The sequence below is a fragment of the Octopus sinensis genome, unplaced genomic scaffold (assembly GCF_006345805.1).
Source record: "Octopus sinensis unplaced genomic scaffold, ASM634580v1 Contig18587_ERROPOS139327, whole genome shotgun sequence".
In the NCBI taxonomy this organism is placed as follows: domain Eukaryota; kingdom Metazoa; phylum Mollusca; class Cephalopoda; order Octopoda; family Octopodidae; genus Octopus; species Octopus sinensis.
The window spans coordinates 92183-107985 of NW_021835953.1; the positions used below are offsets into that span (position 1 = coordinate 92183).

A 15803-nucleotide genomic window follows, 5' to 3' on the forward strand; every position below is an offset into this window, starting at 1 on the left:
AAAACACCATCCATTATTTTATCATAACACAGGAAATGCTAAACATATGAATTTGAAACAGCTACTCTCCACATTAAGAGCTTCGATATATTACTTCATTAGTCCTAGTTTAATATGAAGGGTTGAGAAAATGATTTTCTCTCGCTCACAACCTGAATTTTTATTCAACCACCGCCACTTTGGAGAGGCCTGTCTTAAACCACAACAGGACAAAGTGAGATATATCCTTAGACACATCATGTATTATATAGAAATACTATCTCTATAGGATATATAGAGGGAAAAGACATCAATATATATATATATATACCAGGCATTCTACTCTCAGATAAACATGAAGGTAGATAACTATCAATATATCAGAAGATATTAAAGCTGTCTATATAACAATGGGGTTGTTTAAGGAGGGGATTAGATATACAACAACAGAAACAACAATAAATGAACATTTCAAAGTTTGTCTTTATTTTAATGTGATTTTTTAACAAAGGAGCCAAACCAGTGAATGGATCACTATGTCGTTGATATACCTGCTAGAATTAGTAGCTAAATTCACACGATACCACTGTACAGAAGGGCATATTGAACAATGTGGTTGTGGGTTCTCTTTGGAAATAGGCATGATGGTCCTGGCTGGAATGCGTTTGATCATAAGTCTCTGTTTGGTCAAGGTTAATCTGAGGCTAAACAACAACAGTAACACAGAAATTTACTTTGCGTCTAATGACAGACATTCCATCGCAGTGAAACATTCAGCTTCTTCAAGAGCTGCACTTAATGTTGCGTGTGTCCGTGTTTCTGGGTCGCAATTTTTTAACCATTCGTTAAGCATCAGGTAGCCTTGTTTTACAGTGACAATAGACTCGTCATCAATTTTCAGTTCAGTTGTATCAACTTCTAAAAAAATAGCTGCAAAAGACACAACAATAAGAAATAAATGCAACAACATTGACAATAACATAAAACGCTGTGTACTGTAGGTTGTTATGAATATAACAAACAAACTTTATCAATAGAGAAATAAAAAAAGAAATAGCAAAGAAACATGAAAAATATAAGACATTGTTTTCTATTGACAAAAATAACAAAGAGTTTGAATTAAACGAGATTTTTAAAGAAAATTAATTAAAAATTATACTTGAGAAAATATATGGTAAACGAGGGTAGGAAAACTTTTGTGAAGGCAAAAGTATATCAGAACCTCAAGAATTAACATTGACCTCTAACAGTGAAAGCATATGATCCATTCATTTCCTCTGCTCAATATTCTTGAAAGGGCTGTGGGGAAAGAGTCCTCAGACACCTTCTCCATAGGGTCCTATCAGAAGCATCCATCATTAGACATTCTGCTTGTATTCTATGATGTGAAGAACTAAGACTATGGATATCATCCAACCATTTCTTTCTTGGCCTCCCCCTCGGTATCCTGTTCCATTGGTTTGACTTTGAGAACCTGTCCTGTAATTCATTTCTGCAACACCCTGATCACATGTCCGAGGTACCACAGATGTGGAGGAGACGTGGTTCAATCTGGAGAGACACCCAGATCTCTGAACTATAAATCCTTTTGAGTAACATTACTCCAAAGACCCTTTAGAAGAATCCCATATATCTGTCTTATTCTGGTAGATTTCAGACCTGGTATTCAAAGGGTCATGAAAGTACTGTCCCTCTGTGCCATCTACTACCTTGAAAAGTTCTCAAGAGGACACTGGAAATTGAATGATCAGTGATTGTCCAACAGTCGATAATTCTAAGTCAAATTCAATCCCATTTCAAACTTCTCCAATGAACTCCAGGTTCGATCAATTCTAAAGAGCCTATTCAGTTATTATTATGTCAGTCTCAATGAGAGATGCCACCTCCAGTTCGGCTTGACTTGTGCATGTTCATTTTCTGGTAAATTCCCTTAAAGGAATTCTCTGTTTTCGCCTGAGGAGAATGATAGGATTTCACTGTGTCACCTTTATTAAATCTCTTTTTATTGAAGCATTTACAGACATATGTCATGTGGTAAAGTCATTGCAAAATTGCAAGATAAATTGGAATTATCAGCTTCCAACACAATAACCCAATAAATAATGGCTGCAAGAAGAACCAAACTCAAAGTCTTCTGTTTGAAGAAAGATGCTTTGTTTTAGATGTTAACTTTGGTACTTGTCCTTCATTACAATAACCTAACAGTGAACCTAAAGAAAATGTAAAACAAATTCACTCACCTGTTTACCCTTAAACAATATATTTTAGTTCCCTCTTCCAAAAGATAATATTAAATGCCATTTCTGTTTTCTAGTTTATCCATTATTACCAACCATGCTAACCTCAGTTGATATTCTTTGAAATGATCTGTTCCCCTTTCGTTTCTCTATCTCTAAAACATGGCGTCTTCATGCATTTTTAAAGTTTATCTTTTCTTTCAGCACCATCTTCGTTGTTTATTCCATTCTCCTTATGCCCCCTCGTATCATATATCATATCGTATTTTTTATTATTTATCTATTTTCATTCTCTCTCTGGCTTTCATTCATTTATCTAATTATTTTTCCCCTCAAATATAGTATTCAAACTAGCTGCCGATTTTCTCGACCGCCCTCCCACCCCCTCCACCAATACCGGAAGTTCTACCCCTGCCTTACTTAACTACCCCCTCCCCCACTAGCACCTATGTAGGGTTTATCTGATCATATAGCGCAAAAAATTGTGAAATGTATGCAGGTTGTAGTCTAGTGTTTCCATATGAGATCTGTCAAATGCAAGCTTTCTTTTCAGGTACATGACATGGCTGTCCCTCATCCCAGGGTCTCAGATGCCCACACCTCCTAAACCCTCAGAGTTGGCACACTCAATGTTGGCACACTCAATGTTGGCACATTGAAAGGTAGGTCTGGAGAGATTGTAGAGCTGCTTGAACGGAGACGTGTGGATGTATGCTGTATCCAGGAAGTAAGGTGGAGAGAAGGTTCCGCTAGGCTCCTCACAGGCAAGGAACACAGGTACAAGATTTTCTGGGCAGGGAACACTGACGGGGTCGGGGGCGTGGGTATACTTCTTGCGGAGAAATGGGTAGGTAAGGTAATCGAGGTAGTCAGAGTAAGTGACAGAGTAATTAAAATTAGATTAGTCCTACACCATAGGACAGCTACCATCATCTCGGCATATGCCCCTCAACCAGGGCTACCGGAAGGGCAAAAAGACCAATTCTATGACACCCTATTGCGGACTACCTCGTTGACAAATGACAGTGACCTTCTTTTAGTGGCAGGTGATTTCAATGGACATGTTGGACGACATGTCGGGGGCTTCCATGGCGTCCATGGAGGCTACGGTTTTGGCTCTCGTAATGAGGAGGGAACCAGGCTGCTGGAGTTCTGCGATGCAAATGACCTTATGGTCTGCAATACCAACTTCAGGAAACCCACCTCTCACCTAGTCACCTACCGTTCTGGCAGACACACCAGCCAGATTGACTACATCCTTGCCAGAAAAAGGGAAAGAGGGCTGATTATAAATGCCAAAACCTTTCCAGGCGAAGAATGTACTCCTCAACATAGATTAGTAGTTAGCGACATCAGGATCAGAGTTAAATGGTTGCCCAGAAGAAGACCAGCTTGGAGGAGAAGGGTCTGGAAGCTTAATGATCCTGCAAATGGACAGATATTTAGAGACATACTACTCGAAGCCTTTGACGAAATAGAAGGGGATATAGCTTCACTTAACGTGGAAGATAACTGGCGATTCCTACGAGACAATCTGCTGACAGCTACTGAACAGATCTGTGGATGGAGCAAAGTACCATCTCGACCCAGAGTAACATGGTGGTGGAACACCGTGGTTGACAGGGCTATTAGACAAAAGAGACAGGCTTGGAAGGACTGGAAGAACGGTGGTAGCAGGGAATCGTATCAGACAGCCAAAAGGGAAGCTAGGAGACAGGTTTATTTAGCCAGAGGGGAAGCGGATAAGAAAAAATTTGCCAATGTTCTGAGCCGTGAGGATGAAAGACTTGAGGTATTTCGTGTTGCAAGACAGTGTGTGAGAGAGAATCGTGATGTGGTAGGAGAGAAGTGTGTTCGCATGGATGATGGTTCACTTGCGCTAAATGAGGATGCAAAGAGAGAGGTTTGGAGATGCCACTATGAAAGGTTGCTGAATAAAGAAAATGAATGGGATAAAGAGAGTCTGCCGAATGTTGACCCAACAGAGGGACCAGCTATCCGAGTTGATAGTTCCGTGGTAGCTAAGGCAATTAGAAGCATGAAGACAGGGAAAGCCCCAGGCCCATCAGGAATCACTGCAGAGATGCTCAAAATATCTGGTAGTGTCGGCTATAACCTAGTCACCCGTATAGTCAACCAGGTGATACACGAAGGAGTCATACCCAATGACTGGTGTAGCAGCATACTAGTCAACTGCTACAAAGGTAAAGGTGATGCCCTAGATACAAATAATTACAGAGGTATCAAGCTGTTGGATCAGGTAATGAAGGTTACGGAGAGGGTCATAGCCCAACTAATTAGAGAGAGAGTTAGTTTAGATGAGATGCAGTTTGGGTTCGTGCCAGGGAAAAGCACCACTGATGCTATATTCCTGGTAAGGCAGCTGCAGGAGAAATACCTAGCCAAAGATAAGCCCCTGTACCTGGCTTTCGTTGACATGGAGAAAGCTTTTGATAGGGTCCACCGATCCCTTATCTGGTGGTCAATGAGGAAACTAGGGATAGATGAATGGCTGATGAGGGCTGTACAAGCCATGTACAGAGATGCCGTAAGTAAGGTTAGGGTTGGCAACATGTACACAGAAGAATTCAAAGTAGAGGTTGGGGTCCACCAGGGTTCAGTACTCAGCCCCCTCCTATTTATCATAGTCCTCCAGGCAATTGTGGAGGAATTCAAGACAGGTTACCCCTGGGAGCTCCTCTATGCTGACGACCTCGCTCTAATTGCTGAGTCACTATCAGAACTGGAGGAGAAGTTCCAGGTGTGGAAGGAGGGTTTAGAATCGAGGGGCCTTAGAGTCGACCTAGCTAAAACCAAAGTACTAATAAGTAGAAAGGTAGACAATCCACAAATATCCTCAGGAAGATGGCCCTGCTCGATCTGTAGAAAAGGTGTAGGTAGAAACTCTATAAGATGTACCCAGTGAAAGCTATGGACACACAAGAGGTGCAGCAATGTCAAAGGTAGGCTAACTGGGAAGATAGTTTTTGTATGTGGCAGATGCTCGGGAGCATTGACCTCCGAAAATCTGCAGAAAACAACTTCCGTCACTTCCCAGGGGGAAAAATTAGAAGTAGTTGATAGCTTCCGTTATCTAGGTGACCAAGTCAGTAGTAGGGGTGGGTGCGCTGAAAGTGTAACTGCTAGAATAAGAATAGCCTGGGCAAAGTTTAGGGAGCTCTTACCTCTGCTGGTGACTAAAGGCCTCTCGCTCAGAGTAAAAGGCAGACTGTATGATGCATGTGTACGAACAGCCATGCTACATGGCAGTGAAACATGGGCCGTGACTGCTGAGGACATGCGTAAGCTCGTGAGGAATGAACCCAGTATGCTCCGATGGATGTGTAATGTCAGTGTACTTACTCGACAGAGCGTTAGTACCTTGAGAGAAATTTTGTACCTAAGAAGCATCAGTTGTGGTGTGCAAGAGAGACGATTGCGTTGGTATGGTCATGTGGCGAGAATGGATGAAGATAGGTGTGTGAGAAAGTGCCAATCCCTAGTAGTTGAGGGAACCCGTGGAAGAGGTAGACCCAGGAAAACCTGGGACGAGGTGGTGAAGCACGACCTTCGAACGTTAGGTCTCACTATGGAAATGACTAGAGACCAAGACCTATGGAAGTATGCTGTGCGTGAGAAGACCCGGCAAGACTAGTGAAGCCATAACCCGTGGCCCCTACCTGGGACGTAGTCAGTCCACCTGTGCATACCTTCCTTCTTGTGACACTTGTGAAGACCTGTTGAGGCAATTGAAAATCAAATCAAATCAAATCAAATCAAACCAAATCAAAATAGATGAACATCAATGGAATTTGTATCCTTGTGGTACCAGTGCCGGTGGCACATAAGAAAACCATCGGAGCGTGACCGTAGCCAGTACCGCATCGACTGGCCTCCGTGCTGAGGGCACGTAACAAGCACCATCCGAGCGTGGCCGTTCGCCAGCCTCGTCTGGCACCTGTGTCGGTGGCACATAAAAACACCATCCGAGCGTGGCCGTCTGCCAGCCTCGTCTGGCACCTGTGTCGGTGGCACATAAAAACACCATCTGAGCGTGGCCGTCTGCCAGCCTCGCCTGGCTCCTGTGTCGGTGGCACATAAAATCACCCACTACACTCTCGGAGTGGTTGGCGTTAGGAAGGGCATCCAGCTGTAGAAACACTGCCATATCTGACTGGCCTGGTGCAGCCTTCGAGCTTGCCAGACCCCAGTTGAACCGTCCAACCCATGCTAGCATGGAAAGCAGACGTTAAACGATGATGATGATCAGGAATATCGTAAATAAAATTGTCATACAGATAACCTATCAATTGGAAATGAGGAATGTAACTTGTTCTCATTCATTCTGACAAATAAAATAGATCAGGTGAAAGTAAAATATATAGAAATCAAATATACTCACCCACTTGCCACCAATCACGTCCTAACCTCTTAGCCACTCTCAGAAGATCCCTCTCCTTCAGAACTGGACTCTCTGAAATAAATATTTCCAAGTTTTATAATTTATTGTAAAACTTATTTATCTCTATAAATATTCTGTAGTTTATTGTTGTGGGACATTGTTATCATCAGTGGTTGGCTGGTGACCACTAGGGTTTTGCTCAGTATTTTTATACTTTCCATTGTGGGACCATGTAATAGCTCAATATTTAGGCCCGCAACAAAATAGACTAACTTTCCGAAACCTTGTTTCTCTTTAACAGAGACATCCTACATAATCTAACAATGTTGCAATTATTTCATTTAATTATCATTTCATGAGACTGCTTCTTCTCATAGTTCTCTCTCTCCTTTCATATATCTGTACCAAATCTATGACACGTGACTGTCCTCTGAACTCTAGATTTCACTAACCACCATTCTCCTAATCTTCTGCTAAAGTCCAATATCATCCAAAGATTTCGTCACAAATGCATGACACACCACTTCAAGTAAAATAAACGTAATACCTGTTCTCTTTGCTGTTAGAAATCTTGAATTTTATCATCCCACATCCCAGTTCACCTGGTCATTATCTGGTGCAGGGAATATTCTAAGACTCCTTAATAAAGGTGAGCAATGATCAGTTCTCCACAGATGAAATAAAAAGTGATATCAGGTGTCCTAAAACACTGTACACTTGTACAAAACCCCATTCACTACATACAACTGAACATCTACACATTATTGCAGGGAAGACATCTGAAATGGTACAAAAGGACTGATACTCAAAAATATATAAGAAAGACGGGAATACAAAGTGCGAGCGCCAAATCTTTTATTTTCCAGAATGTTTGGCATATTTATTTCTTTGTTCTGTGACATGATCTCAATGCCTTTACTCTTATTGCAAAATTAGGTAGTTTACCATCGTCGTAATAGTTTTTCAAGTTTCCCTTTAAACTTCATCAGGGTTTCTCCTGCTATTTTGACCTTCACTTGTTTCTGCTGACCTTTCACAAATGACGGGCTGCATTACTCATTTGCATTGAACCACATTCTTCACCAAGTTCCTCAGTCTACCCAGTTAATCCAGAACTATTTGCATATCCTTTTTACTTGTTGTTACTATTGTTATGTAATCCCTTAATGTCTTCTCGAGTGTTTTCCTTTGAGCCATTTCTTATCAATCTGCTGATTTAAGTAACATCTCCATAACAATCACAAACCAAATGACTGATATTGTAGAAACTACAGCAATTCCCGTTTCAAAATGCCACCAGTCTGCCGAGAAAGTTTTCCTCATGAACTGTATATTGAAATTGTTATAGCAGCTCCTCATCAGATCTTTAATCTTTTCTCATATATAAAACAGGTCCACTGCTTCCATCAACAATTTATTTGCTAGAGAACCATAAACTAGATCAAATCACACAACATTCAATCCCTTTTATTCTTCTTTCCGTCTTGTATCAAATCCTAGATTTAAGACACATGTTCCACCCAGCCAGGAATGCCAGAGGATTCCAGTCTTCGAGATACTTTTAGTCCCATATTCATTATTCTGTAGATTTACAGTTGATCTCTTTGTGAATAAAACCTTGTAAATCTTGCCATTTATATTCAATGTTGAAATTAGTCGGAACTAATCAATCGGTATTTGATTGCTGGTTTCAATGGACATTTCAAACTGTCTATGAATGGGAATCATTGCTTTTGCTTTGGATCTCCTGCATATATCCATCCAGTTCATCTTTATTGTATTTTAGCTTTCTGTTCTCAGTATCTGCAAACAGAATTTCCTTGTAGAAGTTAAAGAGGAGCGTTTAATTTTGTTGACATGATCATTTTTCTAGAGCTTTTGGACAAAATTGTGCCCAAGGCCCTTTTTAAAGAGGTTGATGTTAGGAAAGGCACATCACCATAGAAAAGCCGGAATGTGTTCCTCATCCAATCAAGGCGGACAGTATTTGTTAATAAGAACTGACATGGATAGGAATCATCCATCCAATCGATAGGAGCATAGAAATCAGAAGATAAATGATGAGGGTCATCAGTGTCTATCTTGGAGAGAGAGAGAGAGAGAGAGAGAGAGAGAGAGAGAGAGAGAGAGAGAGAGAGAGAGAGACGGTTGTCTCAACATCAAACCTAATACTTTTACATGGATAAAGACAATGTTTAGGGGATGTAATGATAAATTTATTATCAGTGAAAAAAAAAAAAGGCAGGGTGTTCACACAAGGAACACATTTCATTCTAAATCTGTCACATTATGAGAGATATTTGCCTAAATAGCAACAACAGCAATAACTTATCAGTAAACTTAGTAACTACATATTTTAGTCCTCCGTTTCAAAATACAGTATTAATTCTATTGTCTTTTAAATTATCCATTTTCCGAACCATGCCAACCCCATTGGATATTTTGTGAAATTCCATTGATATCAAAATGTCTAATAGAATTATTATACAGCTAATATTTCAGATGTAAATTAGGAATGGATCTTGTCTTCAGTCATTCTGATAAACTACAAATGCTCAGGTGAAGGTTAAATTTATAGAAATCTATGAGGTACTGTTATTTGCTACTCACCAACTGGCTGTGATGTTGTCAAGGCATCCTTCACAGAAGTTGGAGTCTTTGAAATGAATATTTTCAAGTTTTACGTTTTATAGTATAATTTCATTATAGTTATTGATAATCAATACTTTATTATTTTGGGAAGGGCATACAGCTGTAAAAACTAGTTCGTAGGGATGTGGTTGTGTACCCATGTAAAAGTTATGTTTATTTTGAGGGTAACAAGGTGTAAAATATCAGATGAGGATACAAGATAATGCTATGGAACTTTCAGACAGACAAGTTTAAGAGAGTTAATGAATGATAGCTGATTAGTTATCATGTTAATGCAGCGTATAAACACTAACTATCAATATAGATTGTATAAAATCTGTGTGAAGAACATGTGACATTTGTTACAATTATTATGGTTGTGTCTCAGCACAGTTGATATTATGGTAGTTCCATGAGAAACCATAGAAAAATGTAACCATTTCCAGTACCGAATACTAATGATGAATTCTTTTCTTGGTCAAATAACAATGACCAGGTTCCATGATCTAATTTCAACATAACAATCAAGTCGGAAGTAAAACCAAAATGGGAAAGACTGAAAACAGTGACTCTCTTACAATTGAAACCATCTCAAAGCCAACAATTGTCAGTATAACGATGTCTATATGGACAGTAAACGTTATTCAAACACCGTATCAAGCTATAATTATATATATATAGTTAGAAAAGAGTTGTGAGTTCAAGTCACACTGGAATCTCATACGTTCATTCCTTTCTATGTATTGCATATGTTAACATCAATGTTTTGTTCAAATGTGAACATATGTTCTCTGTTCAATATGAATGTTATCAAAATCACTGAACCGGTTTTCACAATCGATATTATTATACTGAGCTAATATGTTATACCAGATAGGAAACTACTGTAACAATCTAAGACAAAGAATTATGATGAGTTACTGGAAGACAGCATCATCATCATCATCATCATCATGAACATTCAAAGTTTGTTTTCCATGCTGGAATGGGTTGGAAATCTTGACAGGATCTGACAAGCCAGACAACTGCACCAGGCCCCAGATGGTTTTTTTGGCATGGTTTTCTATGGTAGGATGCCCTTAATAATGCCAACCACCTCACAGAGTGAAAGTGGCCCCTTTTTATAAAGCACAAGTACTGGCATATTTATCCAAAAGACATGTAAGACAAAGACCCCACAGCCGGGAGAGGGGGTATTGCAAATTTCTCTCCCCACATCCTGATTCTTTTGTCATCACATTCCCTTCTCACCTTCTGAAAATGTCATCAGATTCAGTGAACCAAAACATCATAGAGTAGTGAGGACCGTCTAATTATATAGAATGTAACACAACTTCATTACTATTTGTGCTATAATTAAATGCTCCCAGAATACACTAGGAAGTGGTTGGTGGAAACTAGGAAAGATGACACCACAAGTTTGAAAGGAACGTTTGATATTGTTGGGAAATTGATGATAATTTCTAATGCTTGTGCGACAATAAAATATACCCAGGACCCTTTATAAAGTGGTTGGGGTTAGAAAGGGTCTACCACCTTAGAAAAGCTGCAATGTTTAAGTGAGATGTTTTCCTCAACAAATGACGGTTGGCAGTAATTTCAAATACAACTGACTTGGACAGTGATGACCCACCTAGTGTATGGGAGCATGGAGAGCAGATGAGAAAAGATGAAGATGATATCATTTATTGTATTGAAACTTTTAACCAGCATCTTTCTTGAAAAGACGGAGAGAAAGAGCATGAGTGAGAGAGAGAGAATGAATGAGTACAATGAGATGACAAACAGGGCGAATATTCTCCTTAACGGGAGAGAACCGTTTCAGTGTTTATATTTAATTTTTCTATCTTTCTTTCTGCGAGTGAATGAGTAACAGATGTTTGCATAAAGTACATTTATTGGATATTCGTGTTGTTGTAGAAGAACAGAATTTCTTTATAGCTAAGCATTCAATGAAATCTAGCAGTGAAACCTGTTCTCGGTCATTCTATTGACCAAAATAGCTCAGTAAAAGCTAAAATTTATAGAAATCAATTATGGAATGTCATTCTATACTCACCACGTGGTTCTTCTACTGTCTGGACCTCTTTGTCTTCAAATATTGGCCTTGCTGAAATAAATATTTCCAAGATTATAATTTATAGTAAAATTTCTTTAATGAACATCGATATTTTATAATTGTGAAATATTCCTATAACCAATAGTCAAGATTAACCGTCCCAAATCCCCCCACTCTGTAGGTAACGAAGGGCTTCTCCCTAAGAGTGTAAAGCAGATTGTATGAGACTTGTGTACGGACAAATGTACAACACAATAATGAAAGATAGGCTGTGAAGATAGAAGACATGCAAAGGGTCGGAGACAAATGAAGCCAGCATGCTCCACTGGATGTACAACATCAGTGTTCAGGTAAGTCACAGTGGAAATGTCTTAAGAGAAAATCTGGGTATAAGAGTCATCCGATGTAGAGTTCAAAAGAGAGATCTTTCATAGTATGGTTATGTGATGCATATGGATGAGGTGATCAGCATGAAGAGATGCGGATCTCTAAATGTGGAGAGAAGCTGAGGAAGAGGAAGACTGAGGAAGACATGGGACAAAGTGGTGAGAAATGATGTTCAGATGCTGAGCTTCACACGGGAAGATAACTAAAACGACTGAGACAATCAGCAATTTTCTGTGCTTGAAAAGATCCAACTGGCTAAGTAACATCGAGGCCATCAAGGCATGTCCTTTATGTGCATACCTTCCACCCTGAACACAATCTGTCCCCTAAAAAAACATCCCCAACAACCTTGAAACTATACACTCTTTCCCCACCATGATCCCTAACAAGGTGTAAAATGTTAGGTGAGGGTACACGATGTTCCTATGACAAAATAAGTTTACATTTCAGACATACAAATGTAAGAGTGTTAATGAATTATAGCTAATTATTTATCTTGATAATTGGGTATATATGTAATACAATAGCACTGTGCTTGACGGTGCAATACTAGATATCAATATAGATTGTATATAATCTGAGTAAAGAACATATAGCCTTCATTACTATGAATATGATTGTGTCTCAGCACAGCTAATATTATGGTAGTTCCATGAGCAAACGAAGAAAGATATAACCAAGTCCACTGCCAAATAATAATGATTAATTCATTTCCTGGTCAAATAACAATGACTAACTTCCATTAAATAATTTGAACGCAACAATCAAGACCAAAGGGTGAAACACTCAGAAAACTGTGCCTCTTTTAGCATTAATATCATCTAAAATCTAACAAGAGTGAGAAAAAGAATGACTATATGGATAATAAATATTGTTCAAACAATGTAATAAGTGTATATTATATATAGTTACAAAGAGGGTTTGTGAGATCAAGTCACACAGGGAACTCATATTTAATTCCTATCTTTATATTTTATGTCAACACCAATGTTTTGTTTAAATGCAAACTGATGTTCACCGTCCAATACTAAATTTAATATTTAATCAACGTTAATGATCATTATACTCATAATCTTAGAGCTTTGATTTTTAATTTCTTTAATCTATAACAAAGTTATTCTGACCTGAGACATTCAGAGTACGTACCTAAATAACATCATGACAGACATTTGGCTACATAACAATAACAACAACAATAACCTATGAGAAAACTTAGGAAAGACCTTAGTAGCAAAAGAAACAAAAGCTTTCTCGTTAACTCACCTGTTTACAAATAAACAACGAAATATTTTAGTTCTCTGTCCTAAAAGACATCATTAACTCTATAATGTCTTCTTATTAATCAATTTTACCAACCACGTTAACCTCGATTTTATGAAATTTCAGTGGAATATTTAATAGAATCTTTTTACAGCTAATGCGGAAACTAGGGATTGACGAGCGATTATACGAGTTGAAGAGGCCATGTAGTAATGTGAGGATTGGCAATGAGTATAGTGAAGAATTCCGGATAGAAGTAGGAGTTCACTAGGGATCATTCCTGAACCCCTCGTTTCAGCATAGTACACCAGGCAATAACAGAAATAAAAAATCAAAAGCAATTCAAGATCGAAATCAAAATGGAAATTGTAGTTGTGACCGATGCCAGTGCCGCCTGACTGGCACCTGTTCCTGTGTCGTTATAAGTACCATAGAAGCATAGGTCCTTGTCACTGCCACCTGACTAGTTCCCTGTGCCGATGGCACGTAAAAAGCACCATCCGAACGTGGTCGATGCCAGCTCCCACCCCGACTGGCTCCTGTGTCGGTGGCACATAAAAAACACCCACCACACTCTCAGAGTGGTTGGCGTTAGGAATGGCATATATATGTGGAAACCTTGCCAGATCCCATTGGAGCCTGGCGCAGCCTACTGCCTTGCCAGTGAAATCGTCCGACCCATGCTACTATAAAAGCGGACGTTAAACGATGATGATGATGATGATGATGATGAGTTCTGTGACCAAATGACAAAATTTACTCTATTGTGTCTTCTAATTTGAACATTATTACCAACAGCATTAACCTCAATGGGTATTTCATAAACTCACAGTAAATCGATGTCTTTAATACAATTATTATACAGATAATCGTTCAATTGGAAATTAGGAAAGGAAGCTGTTTTCAGTTATTCTTTCAAGCACAATATACTCCCGGGAAATAAACCTTACAGAAATCAATTGGGAACTATTATTTTATACTCAGCAATTGCCTGAGATGCAGCCTCTAATTCCTGACATGTAGCCTCTGTTCGTACACACCTGTCCTCAGACTTTGGAGCCCCTGAAATAAATATTTCCAAGTTTTACATTTAATAATAAAATTTCTTTATCTTTATTTTTATTAAACTCTATCTTGTTATTGTGAGACATTCAATTCCTGTCGTTACTGGTCAACAGTTGACCATTATGGTTTTGATCAATATTTCTGTACTTTCTACAGTGGTCTCATGTAATAGCCCAATATGTCCACAATAAAACAGACTAACATTTCTAAATCCACCCCTCTCTCTCTCTTTCTCTCTCTCTCTCTCTTTAAAAACACATTAAATATTCTAACAATGTTGCAATTATCTCGTTTAATTAACACTTGATGACAGTTTTCTCTTAGCTTCGTCTTTCTTTTCTTATAACTGTGCCAAATCTATTGCATGGCACTGTCCTCTCATCTCTAGAATTCACTAATCAACATTCCTCTCTGATTAAGTAAAACTGAGCCCATAAAGATGTCCTTTATGTGCATACACTCCACTCCGCACACAATATGACCCCTAAAAATCATCTCCACAAGCCAAATTACATACACCCTTCCCCAACATGATCCCTAACAAGATATAAAATGTAAGGTGAGGGTACACGATGTTCCTATGACAAAATCAGTTTACATTTCAGACATGCAAATGTAAGAGAGTTAATGAATTATAGCTTATTAATTATCATGATAATTAGGTATATATGTGATACAATGGCACTGTGCTTGACAGTGCAATACTAGATATCAATATAGATTGTATATAATCTGAGTAAAGAACGTATAACCTTCATTACAATGAATATGATTGTGTCTCAGCACAGCTAATATTATGGTAGTTCCATGAGCAAACGAAGAAAGATATAACCAAGTCCACTGTCAAATACTAATGATTAATTCATTTCCTGGTCAAATAACAATGACTATCTTTCGTTAAATAATTTGAACGCAACAATCAAGACCAAAGGGTGAAACAATCAGAAAACTGTGATCTTTTAGCATTAATATCATCTAAAATCTAACAAGAGTGAGAAAAAGAATGACTATATGGATAGTAAATGTTGTTCAAACAATGTAATAAATGTATATTATATATAGTTACAAACAAGGATTTGTGAGATCAAGTCACACAGGGAACTCATATTTAATTCCTATCTTTATATTTTATGTCAACACCAATGTTTTGTTTAAATGCAAACAGATGTTCACCGTTCAATACTAAATTTAATATTTAATCAACGTTAATGATCATTATACTTATACTCTTAGAACTTTGATTTTTAATCTTGTTAATTTCTTATAATTAAGGGTACATACCTAAAGAGACATTCAGGGTACATACCTAAACAACATATCCTGACAGACATTTTGCAGTGTGAGATCTTAAAATTAGATAAAGTCAATATTTAGTGGATGTAGTGATAGATATACTGTCACAAAGAAAAGACCTCAGGAACACCTATCATAAATCTGTCCCAATATGAAGTACCTGGGTCTACACGAAAGCTTGAAGCACATAATTCCACACAATAAGGTCAACAAGACAACAAACAGAGCCCCAAAGATTATCTTACCAAATTCTCTTTTGCTGAGTGTGTAATCTTGACACATGGGGCATCTCTTAAATGTCATTTCAGAAGAACAATTCTCGCAGAGAACAAGATCTCCCCATGGTTGCAGTCTCACGGTGGCCATGTTCTCTTCACACAAGCGACTTCTATGGAACAAAATATAAACACATTTCATCAATAACATTCATGTATAACAATATTTACATGGTATACATGTTTACAGCACAAAATATTATGAATCTCTGCAG

At 38.4% G+C, this 15803-nt stretch overlaps 1 protein-coding gene across 1 annotated transcript in view; it reads right to left on the bottom strand.

Annotated features, from left to right (window-relative positions):
- Positions 1-439: 439 nt before the first annotated feature.
- Positions 440-15803, bottom strand: part of LOC118761905 (E3 ubiquitin-protein ligase MIB1-like) — a 41744-nt gene continuing 26380 nt past the window's right edge. Inside the window, exons 6-9 of the mRNA XM_036500093.1 lie at positions 15559-15701; positions 11309-11359; positions 6619-6690; positions 440-909 (exon numbers count right to left, since the gene is read on the bottom strand). Coding sequence (XP_036355986.1) covers positions 710-909; positions 6619-6690; positions 11309-11359; positions 15559-15701 — 466 coding nt within the window. The 3' untranslated portion in view covers positions 440-709. The remainder of the gene's footprint in view (positions 910-6618; positions 6691-11308; positions 11360-15558; positions 15702-15803) is intronic.